The sequence below is a fragment of the Crocodylus siamensis genome, chromosome 1 (assembly GCF_052110815.1).
Source record: "Crocodylus siamensis isolate JL-2025a chromosome 1, ASM5211081v1, whole genome shotgun sequence".
NCBI classification, from domain to species: Eukaryota; Metazoa; Chordata; order Crocodylia; family Crocodylidae; genus Crocodylus; species Crocodylus siamensis.
In genome coordinates, this window is record NC_143395.1 from 364,243,065 (window position 1) to 364,261,058 (window position 17,994).

At 38.4% G+C, this 17,994-nt stretch overlaps 1 protein-coding gene across 9 annotated transcripts in view; it reads right to left on the reverse strand.

Annotated features, from left to right (window-relative positions):
- ZC3H13 (zinc finger CCCH-type containing 13) overlaps nucleotides 1-17,994 on the reverse strand; it is a 66,599-nt gene that overhangs the window by 46,819 nt on the left and 1,786 nt on the right. For 4 of the 9 annotated variants that reach the window (XM_090025606.1, XM_090025587.1, XM_090025580.1 and 1 more), the window contains one exon: nucleotides 4,430-4,541. The exons of 1 other annotated variant lie outside the window; for it this stretch is intronic. In XM_090025606.1, the coding sequence (XP_089881732.1) occupies nucleotides 4,430-4,541 (112 nt within the window). Of the gene's footprint in view, nucleotides 1-4,429; nucleotides 4,542-11,427; nucleotides 11,538-11,956; nucleotides 12,083-13,042; nucleotides 13,173-17,994 lie in introns of those variants that run through there. 4 more of the 9 variants (XM_090025615.1, XM_090025595.1, XM_090025655.1 and 1 more) reach the window with 3 other exon arrangements.

Below are 17,994 nucleotides of genomic sequence, written 5' to 3' on the forward strand. Positions count from 1 at the left end.
TGGTGGGAACAGGGGTGCTGTGGGTTGGTGAGTTTAGGGCACCAGCAAAGATTGGGGTGGTGGGGGGAATATGTGCCAGAAGTGAGGTGAACTGGCAGGACTAGGGGGGCTGGGGCTTGGGAGCGAGGGAGAACGGCATGGGCAAGGTACAGGCATATCTAGGCTGCTCAGTGCCAGAAAACCAGAGGGAGAGGGACAGGGAGAGGGAATGATATCCACAGCTGCTCATCAGGACACAGGTCTATAAAGGCGGCAGGGGGAGCTCTGATTTTTCATGATAAAAAAACCAAAATCAAATGCCAAAGTACATAGGTATTTAGAATTTATTTTATTATACTAATTGAGACACTGGTAGGTTTCCAAATCGTTTAAAAATATATCAATTGTAAATATATCAATAAAGCAGTGTGTTCAACTGATATATATATATCTCTCTCTCTCTATTAGGGCTGTGTGAAGCTTTGGTCACTGATTTGATTCAGCGAAGATTCGGCCCAATTCAGTGGCCGAATCTCTGAATTGAATCAGGAGACCCTTTGATCTCTCTGAATCCAATTGGAACCCTCCAAATCGATTCAGAGAGATTTGATGATTCGGACATAGACACAGCTTTAAATGTTTTTTTTCTACATACCTCAAGGTATCAGGTGGCTCATTATTGCTGAGATGGTGGGGAAGATGGAGCATCCCCCCAGGAGCGCAGGTAGGGTCCCCAGCACACTCAGCAGTAGACTTGGAAGTGGACCAGAAGAACTTCTGGTGCACTTCCGGGTCTGCCATGGAACCCCCCTCCCCCCCAGCTTGGCAACTGGTGCCTCCTGGGTTTGGGGGGTTACTCAGGGAACTCCCGCAGTCGATCACTGAACCAGGGGGGCGCAGGCCCTGGACACTTGGTGGTGAACCCAGAAGTGGACCACAAGTACTTCCTGTCCACTTTTGGCTCTGCCACCAAAACCATGCAGGGGAGGCCCCACCTGTGCTCCTGTGGGATGTTTCATCTGCCCCACCATCTCAGTGTTCACGAGGTACCTAGTATCTTGAGGTATGTAGATGTGAGTGGTGTTTTATTTTAAGTGTGGAAAAGTACAGATTTGGGGCTTTTAGATCAGAGAATTTTGGAATTCTTTTTGACAGAGAAAACCAGGAAACCTGATAATCACATGCTGTCATATGTTCCCATGTCACAGTCACTGAAATACCATAGTGACAGATAGCTTCAGAATATGAAATACATGCACATTCCTTTGGAATCCAGTTTCTTAAGCATATAAATACCTTCTCTTACAGTTAACTTTGTCTCTTTAATCATGGGAAAGCCCTTCAACTTTGCCCTTTAGCCACAAACACTCTTCATAAGTTACTGTGAAATATACTCCAATGTCAAGCTTTGCAAGGAATTCATCTTCTCATGATACATGGAAAAAGTAGTTCAAATGTAAGTATATAATCTAACTTAGACAGGTACATCAGAAAACTTGCCTTATTTGTAAACTAGTTTGTAGATTTACAGTATTAAGGTAATATCACAAACAAACAAAAATCCATGAACACAAGAACAGCCATAATAAATCAGAGCAAATGTCAACATAGTTGGGAATAATCTCTTGTAGTGGACAGTACTAGATGAGACCATAAACTCAAGAAACCCCAAAATGGACAATTAAGGAGCAATCTGTTCACATCAGAAGTTTCTTTCTAAATCCAGGCATTTACTCATTATGTTATATCATGAAGCATAAAAATTTATATTCCTCCCAGAAATGTTTTATACTATCTAATGCAGCTGTCTAATCCTTTTATGAAGCCTACTAAGTTCTCAGATTGTATCTTGTGGCAATGAGTTCCAGACTTTAGTTATGTGATATAAGAAATACTTCTCTTTATTATTTATAAATTTGTTGCCTTTAAGTTTCATTTGGTGACCCCATCTATTACGTTAAAGATAAACAGGAGCATCTTATATTTCCTACTATGCATTATATACCTCTCATGTCTCCTTTTATTTGTCTCCTCTTCAAAACAGTCCAATAATCACCTCCTTGTCCTCCACTAGACACCTTCATCTTCTACTGTATCTTCTTTCAGATGGGATGACCATAATCAGGGTTTGAGATAAGACTGGACCATCAATTTATGTAATGACAAATTTTATTATCCTCTATTCCATTTTATACATTTTGTGGTTGCCACTGCACTTTGAACAATGTTTTCATTGAGCTGTCCACAATAACTGCTGTGTTTTTCTCCTGAGTACTTAAAACCCAGTAATGAGAATGAATCATTTACAGTTATTCCTTCACTCTGCATTACCTTGTACTTGTCAACAATGAGTTTTCTTCTGTCTTGCTTTTATAGGTCCATATGGAGTTCCTCCAAATATTCCCTACTCTTGATTGGGCAAATATTTTTTATATCCTTTATAAAATTGGCCATCCAAATTTCAAACTTTTCTCCAGATTCTCAATATACAAATTAATTGTAGCCCAGTCTTGGAACGAACCAGCGGGTTAGACTTTTTAACCTTCTGTCACATGGAAAATGAAACATTTATTCATTGCTTGTTCTCTTGGGCAGCTTCTAATTTTACAATTCTAAATTCTACCATTCTATTTTACCACCTTTGAACCTTAGACTGCTCAGAGTCTAAAACCTTGTTTCACATGAGGCTGCTTATATGTCAAACAAGTTTCATTAAGTCACTATTTTTGTGGAAAAGTTTCAATTCCAACAGAACACAAAAGAACAATTTTCACTTAACTGAGTTATGCTCATTTCTCCACCATATATCATGTTCCAAGAAATGCTTAAGTCTCTCACTACCTATTTTAAATTAATGCTTACTGATACAATTCTCATGTTAGTCCTGAATGCTACTCCCTCCAATCCTGAAGTATAATAGCCATTTTAATGACAGGGTGCTTATTTCTGTCAACAACTCAGCCACTTCATTTTTCAGTTTTTTCAGAACACTTGGCTGTATACCATCTGGTTGTGGTGACCTGCTGCCCTTTTTCAACTTGTTCCAGAACCTGCTCTTTTTGACACCTCACTCTGTCAATGTCTCACCATCATTACCTGAAAAGCATAGATATTTCCCCAACATCATCTGTGCTGGAGACTGATGCAGAGGAATTATTTCAATTCTTGGCAAAACCCTTATTCTTCTTAATAGCTTCTCCTACTCTCTGTTATTTCAGCAGACCCAACAATTCTCTTGCACGACTCCTATTTCTGAGACACTTTTTATTTTTTACATTTCTTTAGTTACTGCATTAACAGAACGTCATGAATGCGATATAAGATCTCAGAATTAAAAAGACCAAATTAATGTTCACTCATGAAAAAATGAATCATTTTTAATAATAGGGAAAAACACACATTCCCACTCTCTTTGTTCTCAAGAGCAGCTGAAATATTTTGATCAAATGTAAGAATATTCAAGTAAAAGACTGAAAGCCTGGAAAACTGCAGGAAGTTACGAACAACTGAAAACACAAATTAGAATGGAAACCACTATACAACTTTAATGGTAGTAATTGTAAACAATTCCCTTTTTACCTCTCAAGCAAATTCCCACTTACATGCAGCAAGTAGGAAATAACTTAGGAAAGACTGCTATGAATACCTGCAGAAGCAAAACCCCCCTTAAAAAAAAATCTTCTAGCAGATCTGAGGATAAAGATGGTCTGAAAAGAAGTGACCCAATAATAAATGGATGAGGCAGTTGCACAACTGCAGAGAAGCCTTATCAATCTTGTCTCTATTCATTAATAATGTCAATGGAGAAGGTGAAACATTTTACTGAGGAGGAAGGGGAAATGATGGGCAAAGGGAGGAAAGGAGAGTTTTGACTATGGAAGAAAAGAGAATTTCAACTATGGAATTTGCTACAAAGGGAGAAAAATGATGAGCTAAGGGTGCATGAAAGAATAGGATAGTGAATAAACAGGCTTATGAAGAAAGGTATCCGGGATTAACAAAATGGAACTTGGGATAAGGTGCAAGTAAATGATGGGCTGGAATAAGTGTAAATAAGGCTGGGTGGTTTGTACACTTCGCTTAAGGTACAGAACTAGCAGATTTTTGCCTCAGTTGGCACATTTAAGAACATCAAAAAGCAACAGTGTATAATCAAGTAGTTGCCACGCTTCATCCCACAGGCTGCTATATTATGTAACATGTATGTTGAACTTGTAAAGAGATTTGGGAACCTGAGAGGGGAAAAACTGCCATATAATTGCAAAATCATTAAAATACTTTAACGCAATTAAAAGTTAAGAATTTTTAATAAATTTTGTATTACATTATACAAATGTTTTCTGTATTTAACATTCAATGTTAATTTAAAAGTCACCATGACCAAGTTTTTAAGACATGCTGCCTGACTGCTACTGAAGGAGTTTGGAGTTTCTGTGAACTCCAATCTTACCCTAACAGGAGAAGACGATTCCTCTGTATTTCGTTTCTGTGGCTCAGTTTCAACCTCTTGACGTTTGTTCTTCATTCTTTCCCGAAGATCCCCAGTGGGCCTTTCTGGTGACCTGCATAATGTAGAAACATAATATAGCCATTTCTATCAGATTTCTCTCTCTTTTTAAAATAATAATATTCAATTATTTTTGCAATGGATAGTTATACAAAAATCTAAGTTCTCCACCAAAGCAAAAGAATACAAGCTAATGAAATCTAGTGAGTATAATAATGCTAAACTTTAAATTTAAGAAGTTGTACTAGTATCCAAAGAGTCAAGGAAGGCTGCTTCTAGGGGGAAAAAAATTAGTTGGCACAATACTGCTTTACTAGACCAACTAATCTTATGTAGCACATCCCTGACTAGGGACAGTACAGCTAACAAGTCAAAAGTGCAGCACTATTTCAGATCAATGTTTAAAGTCCCAGACAGGCAGTGTCCATTCATGTCTGCCTTCCCCTAATGTAATAACCACTCATGACCCCATTACACCCTTCTTACATCTAGCCCCATCTATATTCAAAGTTGCACTGATCAAATAAAGCTGTAACTTCTGTTTAACTAGGCTAAAACCTTGTGTGGACACATTAAGAGCATCCACACATGATTCTGCATTGGCTTTAACTAAATCTAAACAAAGATTTTAAGTTATAACAAAGATTTAAGTTATACCAATGCATCAGTGAATATAAGCCAGAGCTCTGATCTGAGGTCATACTCATACAAAATTTCCAAGTTCCCATGGTCTTGGCTATACTTTTAAAAAGGTAAGCTATAGCAAATGTAGGTATCAGCAACCTTCCCACTAAGGCTTAGTCTGCACCAGAGGTGTCAAAATAAGCTGGCCCTGTGGGCTGGGTAAGGATCACTGGGCTGACCTACAGGTTAGATCAAAATCAACCCCTGCACCATGAGCACTGCCCACTGCACCAGGTTCACCTGCATGCAGCACATCAGCCCCACTCCCCAACTGCATGGGCTTGTGCTGCATGCAGGTTAGATCCGGTGCTGCACGCAGTGCCTTGCTGGGCCAGTCCTGCATGCTGGCTCCCTCCACCCAATCCAGACCAGACTGGCCCTGAAACTAGGGTGCAGGGCCAATCTAATAGGGCCCCCCATGCTGCCTGTGCTCTTCTAGATAGACCCCGTTCTGCATGCAGAGCCAGGTCCAGCCCACATGCCACATGCAGAGGGAGCCCTGGAACTAGCGCATGCTGAATGCAGTGCAGGACTGGACTGGTTGCATGTACTAGACATGGCAAAAGGGGCCAGAATAGGGTATGTGCTGCATGCAATGCCCTGCATACTTGTTTGATCTGAACCCGCTCCAGAGCCAGTGCACACAGCTGGTCCGGTGCATGCACAGCATACAGCATGTACCCCAGACCAAACCTCCTCTGCCATATGCAGTACGTACCCTCAGCCCAGCCCCCAGCACCATATGCAGCATGCATGGTTGGGGAAAAGACATGCCTCATGCAGTACAGTGGGGTCAGTCCAGAAAACCGTGGATCAGCTCCCCAAAGTGGATCCAGTCTGCCAGCTGTATGTTTGACACCTCTGGGCTACACACTTGTTATACCCATACAAATTATAACGAACAGCAGCATGGATCTTTTCACTGACAAAGTTATAGTAGTACAAACCAGCATGCACTTAGTTATACTGGGATGAAAAGGATCTTAGATCTTTAACATAATAGTAATAATATACTATATAATTAGGGACCTATCTAAATTGCAGTTTTGTGGATTTTGTGGAAACAGCAAAAAAGTGTTGTCCACGCTGCTGGGAAATCCAGCATTGGCTATGATTTCCCACAAAACCAACCAAAAGAAAGCAGTAATGACACAGAATGAGTGAAGGTGCCCTCTGTCAATCAATGGCAAGGGGTGGGGCTGCCAGGGCCCCTCCACCAATAAGCAGCAAGAGGCAGGGCCACTGAAATGTTGACAAAAACTTAGCTCTGCGTGCCACAAGTGGGCTGCACAACACCCTTTGCCTCACCGTGACTTAGCCCCTATATACAACAAAGTATGGACAGACCACCAAGATACCACGAGATGAAAAAAAGTGTGGGATTTAACCACATTCAGCTGCTTTAGCCTGATATAAATTTAAAGCTAACCTGCAGTATTTTATCCTTAAATGAAAGAAGGCTAAAATCAGATTAGCTTCCAGTTTCCAGAGAGGAAAAGAAAGCATATGGGCAATTACTATGGATCTAAGGCACGATAAATATATGCCCCTTTCTGTCTCTCAGTAAACTTTTCCATGCGTCTTTGCCCTGAAATATTCCTCCATGGGGAAAAAACTAAACTAGTATTAGGCATCTTTACAACTGCATCCATGAGTAAGACTTCATCATAAAAGAACTGAAGCAAAATAATATGTGCTTCAGATAAGTCCTTAAAATACAAGTGCCGAAGAAGCTGCTGTTCAAAGCCTTTCAAGTCTAGACATACTATTGCAAACTTAGCTCACTACTAGGCAGAGATCCTGTGGAGCTCCTGCTAATTCCAAACCACAAATTCCAAACATTTGTTTCTTCACCACTTTCGTTCAAGCTAAATAGAAAACACTGATTAGCTACTTGAGCCCAGGAGGAGGTGGGGCGTTGCCTGAGATTTGAAATAATGAAACCTCCAGTTGCTTCAGGACATTGCTTGTTTTATACTGATTAATATTGCCTTTAGAAACAGCAAGTTCGAGTATTTCCATATTTTTCATTATTGTTTTCTCCATTCTAAAATGAGTCAAACTTCTTCCTTCTGGCTATCCCACATATACAAATATTTATGTAAAAAAGGGTTTGTTCCTCATTTTAAATCTTGCTCATTTGTTTCATTTCCTTTTTTTGCAATAACTTCCAAAGTTAAAAATGTTAAATATGGTCATAAGGTTCAGTCTTAAGAGAGGTCTGAGGAGAAAAAAAGCTGTACCCTCCTTATGCCTAAATATATATTCAATTCTCAATAGAAACACACCCATAGGATGCTGTAAGTCAGAGAAAGAGTACAACTTTTTAAATATATGGTCATTTACCCATATTTCAAAACAACACTGATCAACATAGTTACCCAGCATAAGTCATCTTCAAAGCAGCCATACTTGCAGCTTTTTAATGGTTATGGTTTTGTGAAGCTATATAGCTCAATTAAGTATATTTTAGTACTGAAAAATAATTCCCTTGAAATATCAAAACTATCTCTGAAATAGCTCTGTTCATAATCCCGACCCCCAAAAATAACTTCCTTTCAGCATTACAAAAGTAGTAATTGAATATTCGTTATATGTATTTTATTTAAAAGTCAAATTTCTTCTGTTACCACCTCTCCTACACAAAAAAAGATCTTTATGGAACTGACAAATACGGAAAGCAAAAGGATTGCACATGATCTATAGATAATACTTTGGCTGCAAAACACAGGTTTAGCATTATCAACAGGAGCTTTTCCGAGAATAAGAGAGATTAGCAGAACTTGTTGAAAAGGCAGCTCACATACTGTCCAGTCAAAGAAATAATACTCTACTTGGTGTTTCTAGAATATGTAACATTTCTCTAAGTTTTAGGAAAAGGTAGAGACACATTCCAAACACAATCTCTCAGTATACCAGAGGTGAGGAGGGAAACTGAAAACCAGAAGCAGCTCAGTATATTTAGGAATTATTCAAAACTTTAAGATGAGGAAAAAAGCAGGAAACAAGAAGCAGAACAAAGCATGATGGGACTGTTACTCCTTACATCTACAGGGGGAAAAAGGCACTTGATGAAATGTCAGTAACCATGTCTCTAATTAAAAAAAGCCAACAGAGGCAGTAGAAACATGAGATGCTGAGGTCTAAACTAAGTAGCAATATGGCCAGATTGCAATTAGAAATGCATGTTGTAGTATAAGGTAGTCTTGCCTGTCTCAATGTTTATTTAAAGGGAATTCCTAAAGAAATATTTTATAGGAGACATGTTTTCTGCAAGATGCAGGAATCTTCCATATTTTAAACTTGATGTATACTACAGAATTTCACCATTTCATGGTTACAGCTAAGCATTACTTCCTGCAGCATTTTAGCTCATCAAGCAGCTTGGCTTGTATTAACCAGTGCAGCATGACCACTAAGCATTCCCACCACCTTTATCTTTACACTGTAGCCTCAATCCCTGTAACATCAGGGACAGTTCCAGGGGCTTATGCTGCTGTGCATGTTTGATATCTGTCAACTGACTGACACATACAGTTGGTGCGTATATTATGATGAGATAATCATGAGATCACTATAAGAAATGCATCATTTCTCAGTTTCTTTTTAATGCTAGTTGAGCCGCTCAGAATACACGGGTTTGTATTTGTTAACATTATATTGTATTTGGTTTCTTACAATGATTTGTTTTACTTTTTGCTTCCAGTAGCCTGATTAATGCGTGATGAGCACAGGCTCAAGGGTTCAAACAGTTGTATACAGTCACTACCAGAAAAGTCCAACAGGTGTTCCTACACCCCGATGACCCTTTATCTAAATTCTTACAAGATAACCCAAGATACAGAGGGAGGTCATTATTCTGGGCTAGCTGATGAAGCCCAGATTGTCACCCTGTTCTTATTCCCTGATCCCATGCTATGAAACATACATGATATTTGGATGCTATGGAAGTACCAAACAATTGGCTCTTCGGTATATCATGAGCAAGTAGGAAGAAAGCTAGGATTCACTTTGGGATCATGGAGGAATGTTGACATGTGTCTTCTTACTACATCCCTTTTCTGTTTTCCCACAGCAACCTCTGCCATCCCCTCCTTCCCCCCTCTCCCCCTGCCCAAGTCTCAGCTATTTGGGAGATGAGGCTGTCTACTGAGGGCCAAGGCCTTGATAATGTACAGGTAGTAATATACTGGTTTATTATTAAATCTCAATAGCAACTTAACACATGGATACTGGACCAATTCCATACTGTGTACTTCATGAACAGGTCACGATATGTGGTGTGCAAGGGGGAGATGAGAGTGTTTAAGCTCAAATAACGTTTACATGAAAAGCGTTTCTGAAGTTTAAATGAACCATCAGATGCCCTGTTTTCCTACTGTAGGAGGAAAGACTTAACTGGGAAGAGTAAGAGCAAAGCTGATGTGAAAAAAAGGCTTCTTCTAGGCAGACATGGATCTGGAGGGGGAAGGAACAGTTGACAGCTTGTGCTTTGTGCTACTAAAGCTGCTTGCAAAAGAGTCACAGGACTGCACAGAGAGGATTAACTAAACAAGTGTAACCACCACCCCTGGACTTCCCTGACACTCAAGCATTGGCAGTGGTTTGAATTGAACTGGTGCAGAAAGAAACATGTTCATGAATTGCACAGAGCTGACAATTTCCCTGGTACTTGGAACATCCAGGACACAGTTCTAACAGCCTGACAAGTGTCCCTGCCACCTAGAAGACTACTGGAGATGCTAAAATTCTTTAATGCAGAACAGACTTGTCTGTGTCTGGCCAAGAGCTACCAGCAGACATTACTACAACATACCAGCAAATACCTAGATGCCCTATATGTTCCCTTAATATACGTTCTTATCCAATTAAACAAGTTAACAGTATGCTACACAATTTGATGTTTATTCTCTCTCATAGGAAAGTGATAAAAAATAAAGAGAGAAACCAGGATTATTAAGAGTCAGTGATAATTTTATAGCTTTACATGAGGTAGAAAAAGAAGTAAATGTAGTCAGCCATAAGCAGCAAGTTAGCTTTAAAATCACCAAGTAGGAGTATATACTGAATATCCTCCAAACACAGTATCAAGGGGAAAAATTTACTTAATGTGTAGTAAGTTCTTAAGAAACATTTGTGCATAAAACCTTTTTTCCCTTTGATTTTTGAGACATAGGACAGAACAGAGTAAGATTCTTTGTACATTGGAAAAAGCCTACAGGTAAACCTATATTTTGTATCCAAACTGCTACTACACTTCTGGAAGTTATAAAAAAAACAAGTAAGTGTAGTTTAGCATCTTCAGATAAAAGGCAAGGAAAAAGGAAACGGAATAAGGACTAGAACCATAACCTCAGAAAGGGTTTCCTATTTGACCTTCATCAACTACCTTATCTTTTTCCTTCATCTGAAGTGAGGATATCACTGACATCACAGTACTGTTAGGTAGAATAACTACTGTTTGTAACCTGAGATCTTTGTATGAAAGGACTGAAATGAAAATTATGAAGTCATATTTTTTCTATAGCAGAAGTGATTCAGATTTATCATTACCTTTACTTTCAGTTAGTGAACAGGGAGTTATACAACTTTTAGAGAAACTTCAGTTTCTCTTCAATAGACACTTTTCAAAGACAGAATTTTAATAATGATTATAACTGACAAATAGGCAGGTTACAAAATGTATTCATTCTTCTTAAAAATATGCTTACATTTTTCAGATCTTCTCCTGTGATAGAGAGGATTTGTCCATATAGAACTATAGTTCTAAAAGTACATTTTGACGTATTAGAATCTTTTCACAACTGGAAAAAGAATAGCTACCTCAGCCACCCAACAATATTGTTACTGATGAAGGCAAAAAAGGATGTGCTCTGATTTTGTAAGTACTGGCTTAAGCAGTTACAAAACAGCAGTTCGGCAGAAGACAAAGGCATACTAAAGCTGTAATGAGCCTATACAAAAATTCACATACTAAACCGCTTGTACTTCCCATTTCATGCAAGTACGGTTGAGCAAAGGACGTTAATCTGCATCCAGAACTTTTTTTTTTTTAAATCTCACAGACACGCATAAAATCAGAGTAATGCCAGTGCAACTTGCCAAATTGTTGTTTTTAGAAGCTTCACAATCCCAAAGATTATTGATAAAACATACCATTAGGCACACCATAGCATTTCCAATTTTCACAGAACACATATTTGCAAAAGCTATTTTCCTATAGCACGTGAACAATTCAAAGTGAGTTCTTGATTTACCTTCTATAACTGCTGCTATAGCCTTTACCTCGTGGTGAAGGGCCATGTACGAATCTACATGTGTTCCCATAGAGGCAGTTGCCAGTCTTCAGCCAGTTACGGCACTGTGTCTAAGAGACAGACATTACTGGGTGAATTTCACACTCATTTCTGGAAAGACCACTGGTGTGCGTGTGGCAGAATACACAAATTATTCTACATTTATTTCCATTTATCTAAGATTTCCCTCTGCCAGTAATTTACTTCATAAAAACCAATGATTAGCATAAAGGTCTGGCAAAATAATAAAAATGCTATTAAACTAACCTTATTACTGCACCTCACAGAAGAGGGTACAACACAAGTTACTTAAAAATATACTAATTCATATCTTGATGAACACCCGGAGTTATGGGGCTCCCTTCATTTCCACTAACATCACCAGTGATTGGGTATTTACTAATCATGAACTACTCTACAACATTGTCTATATCCTGGAAGAGAAGATAACGGGAAAGTGAAGAAGAGAAAAAACACTTTTACAACTCACCTCTGCAGTACTTCCAGTGCTGGGTCCAAGCCTTTCAAACACACTGGGTCTTCGGGACGTGCTATCGGATATGGTCTTGGTATTTTCCACTGTGACCTTCCTTCTAATTTTTGACATTTTGTACTACTTCAACCAAAAAAAAAGCAAAACTGTAAAATCTTCAATCTGGGGCTATTGACACGAAATTCATAAAGATAAAATATTACACTATAAATTGTATGACTTGCTGCAGAGGTGATGGATAAAGAAACAAGAAAGGTCATAAATGAGTAAAATGTATCTAATTACATAAGGGATGACTTTAATGATAAATAAAACAGTTTCAAATTAGTCAACTGAACATTTAGAATTATATTTTTTCATTTTATTTTATGACCAGCTTTGGATTCCCTGCCTGCCTTTTGGAAAAAGCTCTGTTTATTCAGGAAAAAAACCAAAACGCAAAAAGCAGTTTTCTCTGATCACATGTTTTTGGGCATCAGCTTTGGGATTTCAAGTATAAAACACCACTCTATGGTATTTACCCACTGCCTCAAAACTGGTTTGACTGGTAACATTGGCTCTTAGTTTTAGAAGCCAGGGGTGCTTATAAATGTGCAGCGAGGCTTCTCCCTGCACTGCAATTACAGCATGTCAGAGCAGACTCCAGCATCCCCATGCTGAAAAATGGCGATGGGGGCACCATTTTTCAGTGTGGGAATGTTGGTGCACGTGACCCTCCAGGTACTTTAATTAGAGCAGCTATTCAAGCCACCATAATTAAAGTGCCTCCCCAATGCCCACTCCCAGAGCACATTTATAAACAGCCTTAGGTTTCTGAAAGGGAACTCCTATTTCTCCCTTCACTGTTAAAGGCAGCCCACTGGAAGCCACCTCCTTTGCCCCGTATTCTCCTCCCTCTCACTTTTCTGTCCCTACCAATCATTGTTGTGCATATTGTTCATTGTAATACTGTCTACAACTGTTGAGTTTTTAAAGAATGAAAGATGGCATTTATAACGAGCTCACTCCTAGCATTAATTGAATACTTTTTACAAACAGATACAGCATAAGCCCAACAAATGAGGGAATTACAAACTGTCTTACCTGGGAGAAGAAGGGGCCTTTTAAATAGAGTATCAAAGGGGAAAAGAGAATATCACGCAGGAAACAGAGGTTGCAAAGGGAGCAGAATGGACCCCAAAAATTAATGTCCATTGTTTCAAGCACTATTAATCTATACCAATAAAAAAAAAAAATCAACTCAAGAAGCCAGTCTGTATCTGAGAAGTCCACTGCTACTTAAAAAAAATGGCTATATCGACCAAAAATGTCACCTGTAACCTGTATTTTAAATATAGCTCTGATACTTTCACTTCTATGCTGCAGTGGAAGTTCACTGTCCAATTCTCACAGTTATCTAAATGTATCTATTTCCTCACAGGTCTGACTTCAGAACAAAGGTCTCTCTAAAGAAAACAATTCATGTAAGTCCTTAAGTGCTTTAACTCTTTTACAACTTCAGGGGGGGAAAAAAAGGTTAAGATCTTTATCGTTGAAGTCTTCCTACCCCTAAAGATGGCTTATCCATATTCTTGATCACCTGAAAAAATCTATTTCCCAAGTAACTTTCAGACAACCAAATTTATATTGGGCAACAATCCTTCTTACCCTCAGGGAAGGAAGAAGTTAACCATTTAATATTCATTAAATAGGGGTTTAATAGAGATTATAAGCAATGGTCAACATATATTAGTTCTGGAGGATGGAATAGGCAGTAGAATAGTTAAATTTGCCACTAAGAAGTTATTTGGATTAGTAAAAACTGTAGAGAAGTTAGAAAATCAAGAAAGATCTACTCAAGTTAGAAGATTAAAGTTATACAACAGTCGATGAAATGTAAATAAATGTAATGTAATGCACACCAGAAGAAATTATGTTGATTATTAGATACGCAATGAGTTCAAATTAGTCCAGCCTTCTGAGAAAAATTACGAGTTATTGTGGACAGCTCAATGTGCAGCAGTGGTTATAAAGATTAACAAGATAAATAATTGAAGTAAGAAGATGAAATAACATAAAATCTAGCCTAGCTCAATTCCTTCCAAGTCAGGTCATTCCCTAAAGTAAATCCCATGTTTCATCCATACTAAGGTATCATGCAATTACATCCTTGATCAGGGCTACAAAACATATTAAAATGATAAAGCATAGATTAATAGGACATATCAAATATTTACTTTAACAGGCTTCATTAAAAAAAAGACATCTGAAACAGGAAAGGTTACAAGAACAGCACTGATTATGGCATGGGAAAGGGGTTTCAACATATGAGGTGAGTAAAATGAGATTTAGTGCAAAAGTAGTACAGTAACATGACAGAAGTATACATCATGATGTAAGGTATAAAAGGAGTCCCCATTCATCTTTCCTTGTAATAAGAATGGCCCTTTATTTTCAATGAAACAAAGGCAACAAATTTGATTTTTAAAACTATACTTCACAGAGCAATTATTACATTTTTGGAATTCACTGCCACAGAAAATTAAAGTGTTGAACAGATTTTAGAAAGGGTAATTATTTTATAAGATGGTGGTAATAATAGTGCAGTTATGAATTAATAAGTACTTTCATTCTAACTCCCTGTTAGGAGCTTAAAACCTTTCAACTTACATTTTGGCCTATAATTTCTTTGTAGTCTGAGCCAAAAGAGTTTTTAAAAGATTCTATGCAGCCACTTTTTTCTTTTGTTTTCTGGTTGTTGTCACACTAAAGATTTTTTGTTTGCTTTTTAAACATGTTTAGTGTGCACTCATTCAGATGACCCAAGATCAGCGCCATTCTTAAATTCTGACATGCATCTAACTCTCAATGTGCTTTAGTAACCGGAAAAAAGTTTGACAAGAAACTATAGAGAAAGTGAAAACAGCAGGATATGACTGCATGGCATACTATTTTCCATATCCATTGAAGTACATATGAAGGTAACAATCCTGGAATTAGATTTTCATGGTTAGACTTCTTGGGGGAGGGGTGGGGTGGGGAAACAGTGTTCACCTATTTGAAGCTTATTGCAAGATCAGGGCCCAGTTACAATTCTCTAGTTAGAAGCAAGTACATCTTAACATCCATATGTAAAAAACACACAGTTATAAAACTGAAAGAAATCTGAATGCACAATACATTTTTCACTTATTGATTACTACGTATATTGTTACAAACCTGTAGCTGAGATTTAAAATGAAAAAATAAAAGTTGTTTTTATATTTAGGTTATGGCAAGTGTGAAATGCCCTCCCCCCACCCTTTTTTACATAAACTTCAAGGCAGGCAGGCAGAAGGGAAGGGAAGGTTTTTTTCTGACATACTCAGCCAACAATTTAACAAAACAGTCAAAAGCAAATGAAACACGAAATCCCCCCAAAAATTTCCAAGTTACTTTCATTCTCTCTCGTTTTCTCTTACAGTACTCCTAGCCCCACTGACCATAATCCAAAAATCAATCCTCCACTGACCACCAGCACAGTTCATTCTTTCTGTCAAATTCACACATCCTGCTAATGAAGTCTATTTCCAGATCTCCTTCCTATCGAGTGTCTGAAGCATTCAATAGTTTCCGTAACTGGGAACTAATTTTTTAAATACTATAATTAGAAGGCAACATACTTTGGTCATGTGACATAACTTAGTAACTAAATATTCTCTATTACTATCACCTGAAAACTCATGAAAACAGGGAAAGAAATCATCCAACTTTATACTGACCTTAGAGATTTATTCTACGTAACATACAAAATATTATTTTCCATGTAAATATAAGCCAAGGGAATGATTAAGATAAATCCGGAATATATTACAAGTTCTCCATACCACACAGCCCCAGTAAGCCATGCAACCTGTTTTGAGAAGACAAAAATCAAGATTTTTTTTTCTAAAGTAATGGCTGAATGCAGGCCTGCAACAGGGACACTATGCACTGTTCACTTACCACTCACTCTTTTGTTGCAGGTATCTTTAACCCTGTCACAGTCACCAACAAATTGGCAGAAGCTTTTGGCTGACACTGAAGAGTAGACTCTTTCCCTCTTGAATGCCCACCATTGAATCAATCCCCAACAGCCATTCTAGCATGCCAGTACCTCCACCCAAGTGCAGAAACCACCTCCTTCACTTAGAACATGCACACCAATTTTGAAGGGGTAATTTTTTGGAGAAAGGTGTATATGGTATGCAGTTCAATATGGTACTACTGACATCATTGCACCTTATTTTAAAGACCTTCCTACTTATCATCCTGGGGGACAAGTCATTTTTAGCATTTTTTTTTCCGAGAGAAAATAGCAATCATCGTTTAGCAGATCCTATTAATTTCATTGGTATTAAGTTATTAAAGAGACTGTACCTCAGCATGTTACTTCTCTTCATGAATGCACACTTGAATGCTATACCCAGTGAGACTCACTTAAATAACAGCAACTGCTGTATATTGATACAGACTTACAAAATAAAAGGACAATATAAATGTACTCTGATACTTTGGTTGTAAGCTTACACCTTTAGGTCAAATGCTCCCAATGTTTACATTTTTAAAAAAGAAAACAAACAAAAAGCCCTAAAAGAAATGTTCCCATAAAGCATTTAAATTTCCACTGATCTGCTTTTAGAAAACAGAAAACCATAACTCAAAGGTGTCAAAGATACCTGTAGAGCCCTATCATATGGCCCACTGTGCAGCCTGTGGTCTTGCACCCACATACTGGATGCAGCATGTGCTTGTCCCAGCCCTGCTCACTGCATGCAGCTCATGGAGCCCACATGGGGCAGGCTGGTGCATGAGCTGTATGCAGCACACAGGGCCAGACTGGAGCATTTGCTGCATGCAGTATCCACACCAGACCAGGCCTGTGTACTGGATCCAAGGCCAGCCCAGTTCGGTAAGGATATTTCTGGACAGTATATTTTTTTTTGACCAACTGCATGTTGGGATAGACTTAGACAAGCTTTTGAATGGAGTGTATTATTCTTCAGGGAGAAGGTCCCTGAAGAACGTATTGCATTAAAAAAATTGTCTAAATCTATCCCAACATGAAGTTGGTCCAAAAAAAAGATCCTATTTTTCAACATTTGCTGGATCCAGCCTGCAGGGCCAGCTCAGTGCAGGCATCACATGCAGTGCATACCGTAGATCAGTCCAACATGGGCCCAGGTGCAGCATGTGCTGCATACAGTGCAGTGCTGGGAGCTAGTACATCTGCTGCAAGGAGCATGCAGGGCTGGTCCACAGAAGCACCAGGCTGGGCCTTCAGGCTAGATACAGCCTTTTTCATGTTGGGATAGACTTAGACAAGCTTTCAGATGGAAGTGAATTCTCCTTCAGGGACCTTCTCCCTGCATTCAAAAACTTGTCTAAGTCTATCCCAACATGCATCTGGTCCAAAAAAATATACCATCCAGAAACATCCTTGCCTCGTGCACATCTCCCAGAGAAGTATGGCTACAACATCATTCCAGTGCTACTGAAATATATGATAAAGTTTTAAAAAATATTCAGCTGTCACTAATAGGAACAGACAGTGTCTAAGTATATCTCTTGCTACACTATCCAAGTTATCTAGAAACAATTAAAAGCACTTGCCTTTAAAATGATATAGTACCCTTTTAAAAAACAAGTCCTTTTTCAATCAACACCATAACATTTCCATACCACAACACTAGAAAATAAAGTCACCTTCAACTTTAAAAAACCTCTTCTCTCCATCACAATGCTAAAAAGTGGTAAATGTTATATATTCCTAGACATAAAGCTACCTTGCAAATGCCTAACATCCAAAATACTGATTCCTATGTAAAAATAAACCCAATCTAGCAGTACCAATGACAAACCCTGTACCTGGCAGGACACAGAAACAATTATTCAGAATGTGTATTTCTCAGAATTGTTAGTGCCATATTATGATTATACCTCCTCCTTTAGTTAGGCTCACCTCCTTTATTCCTTTTATCATCTTTATTCATGCCTGATCTTTATACAGGTATACATGACGTATGGTCTGTACACAG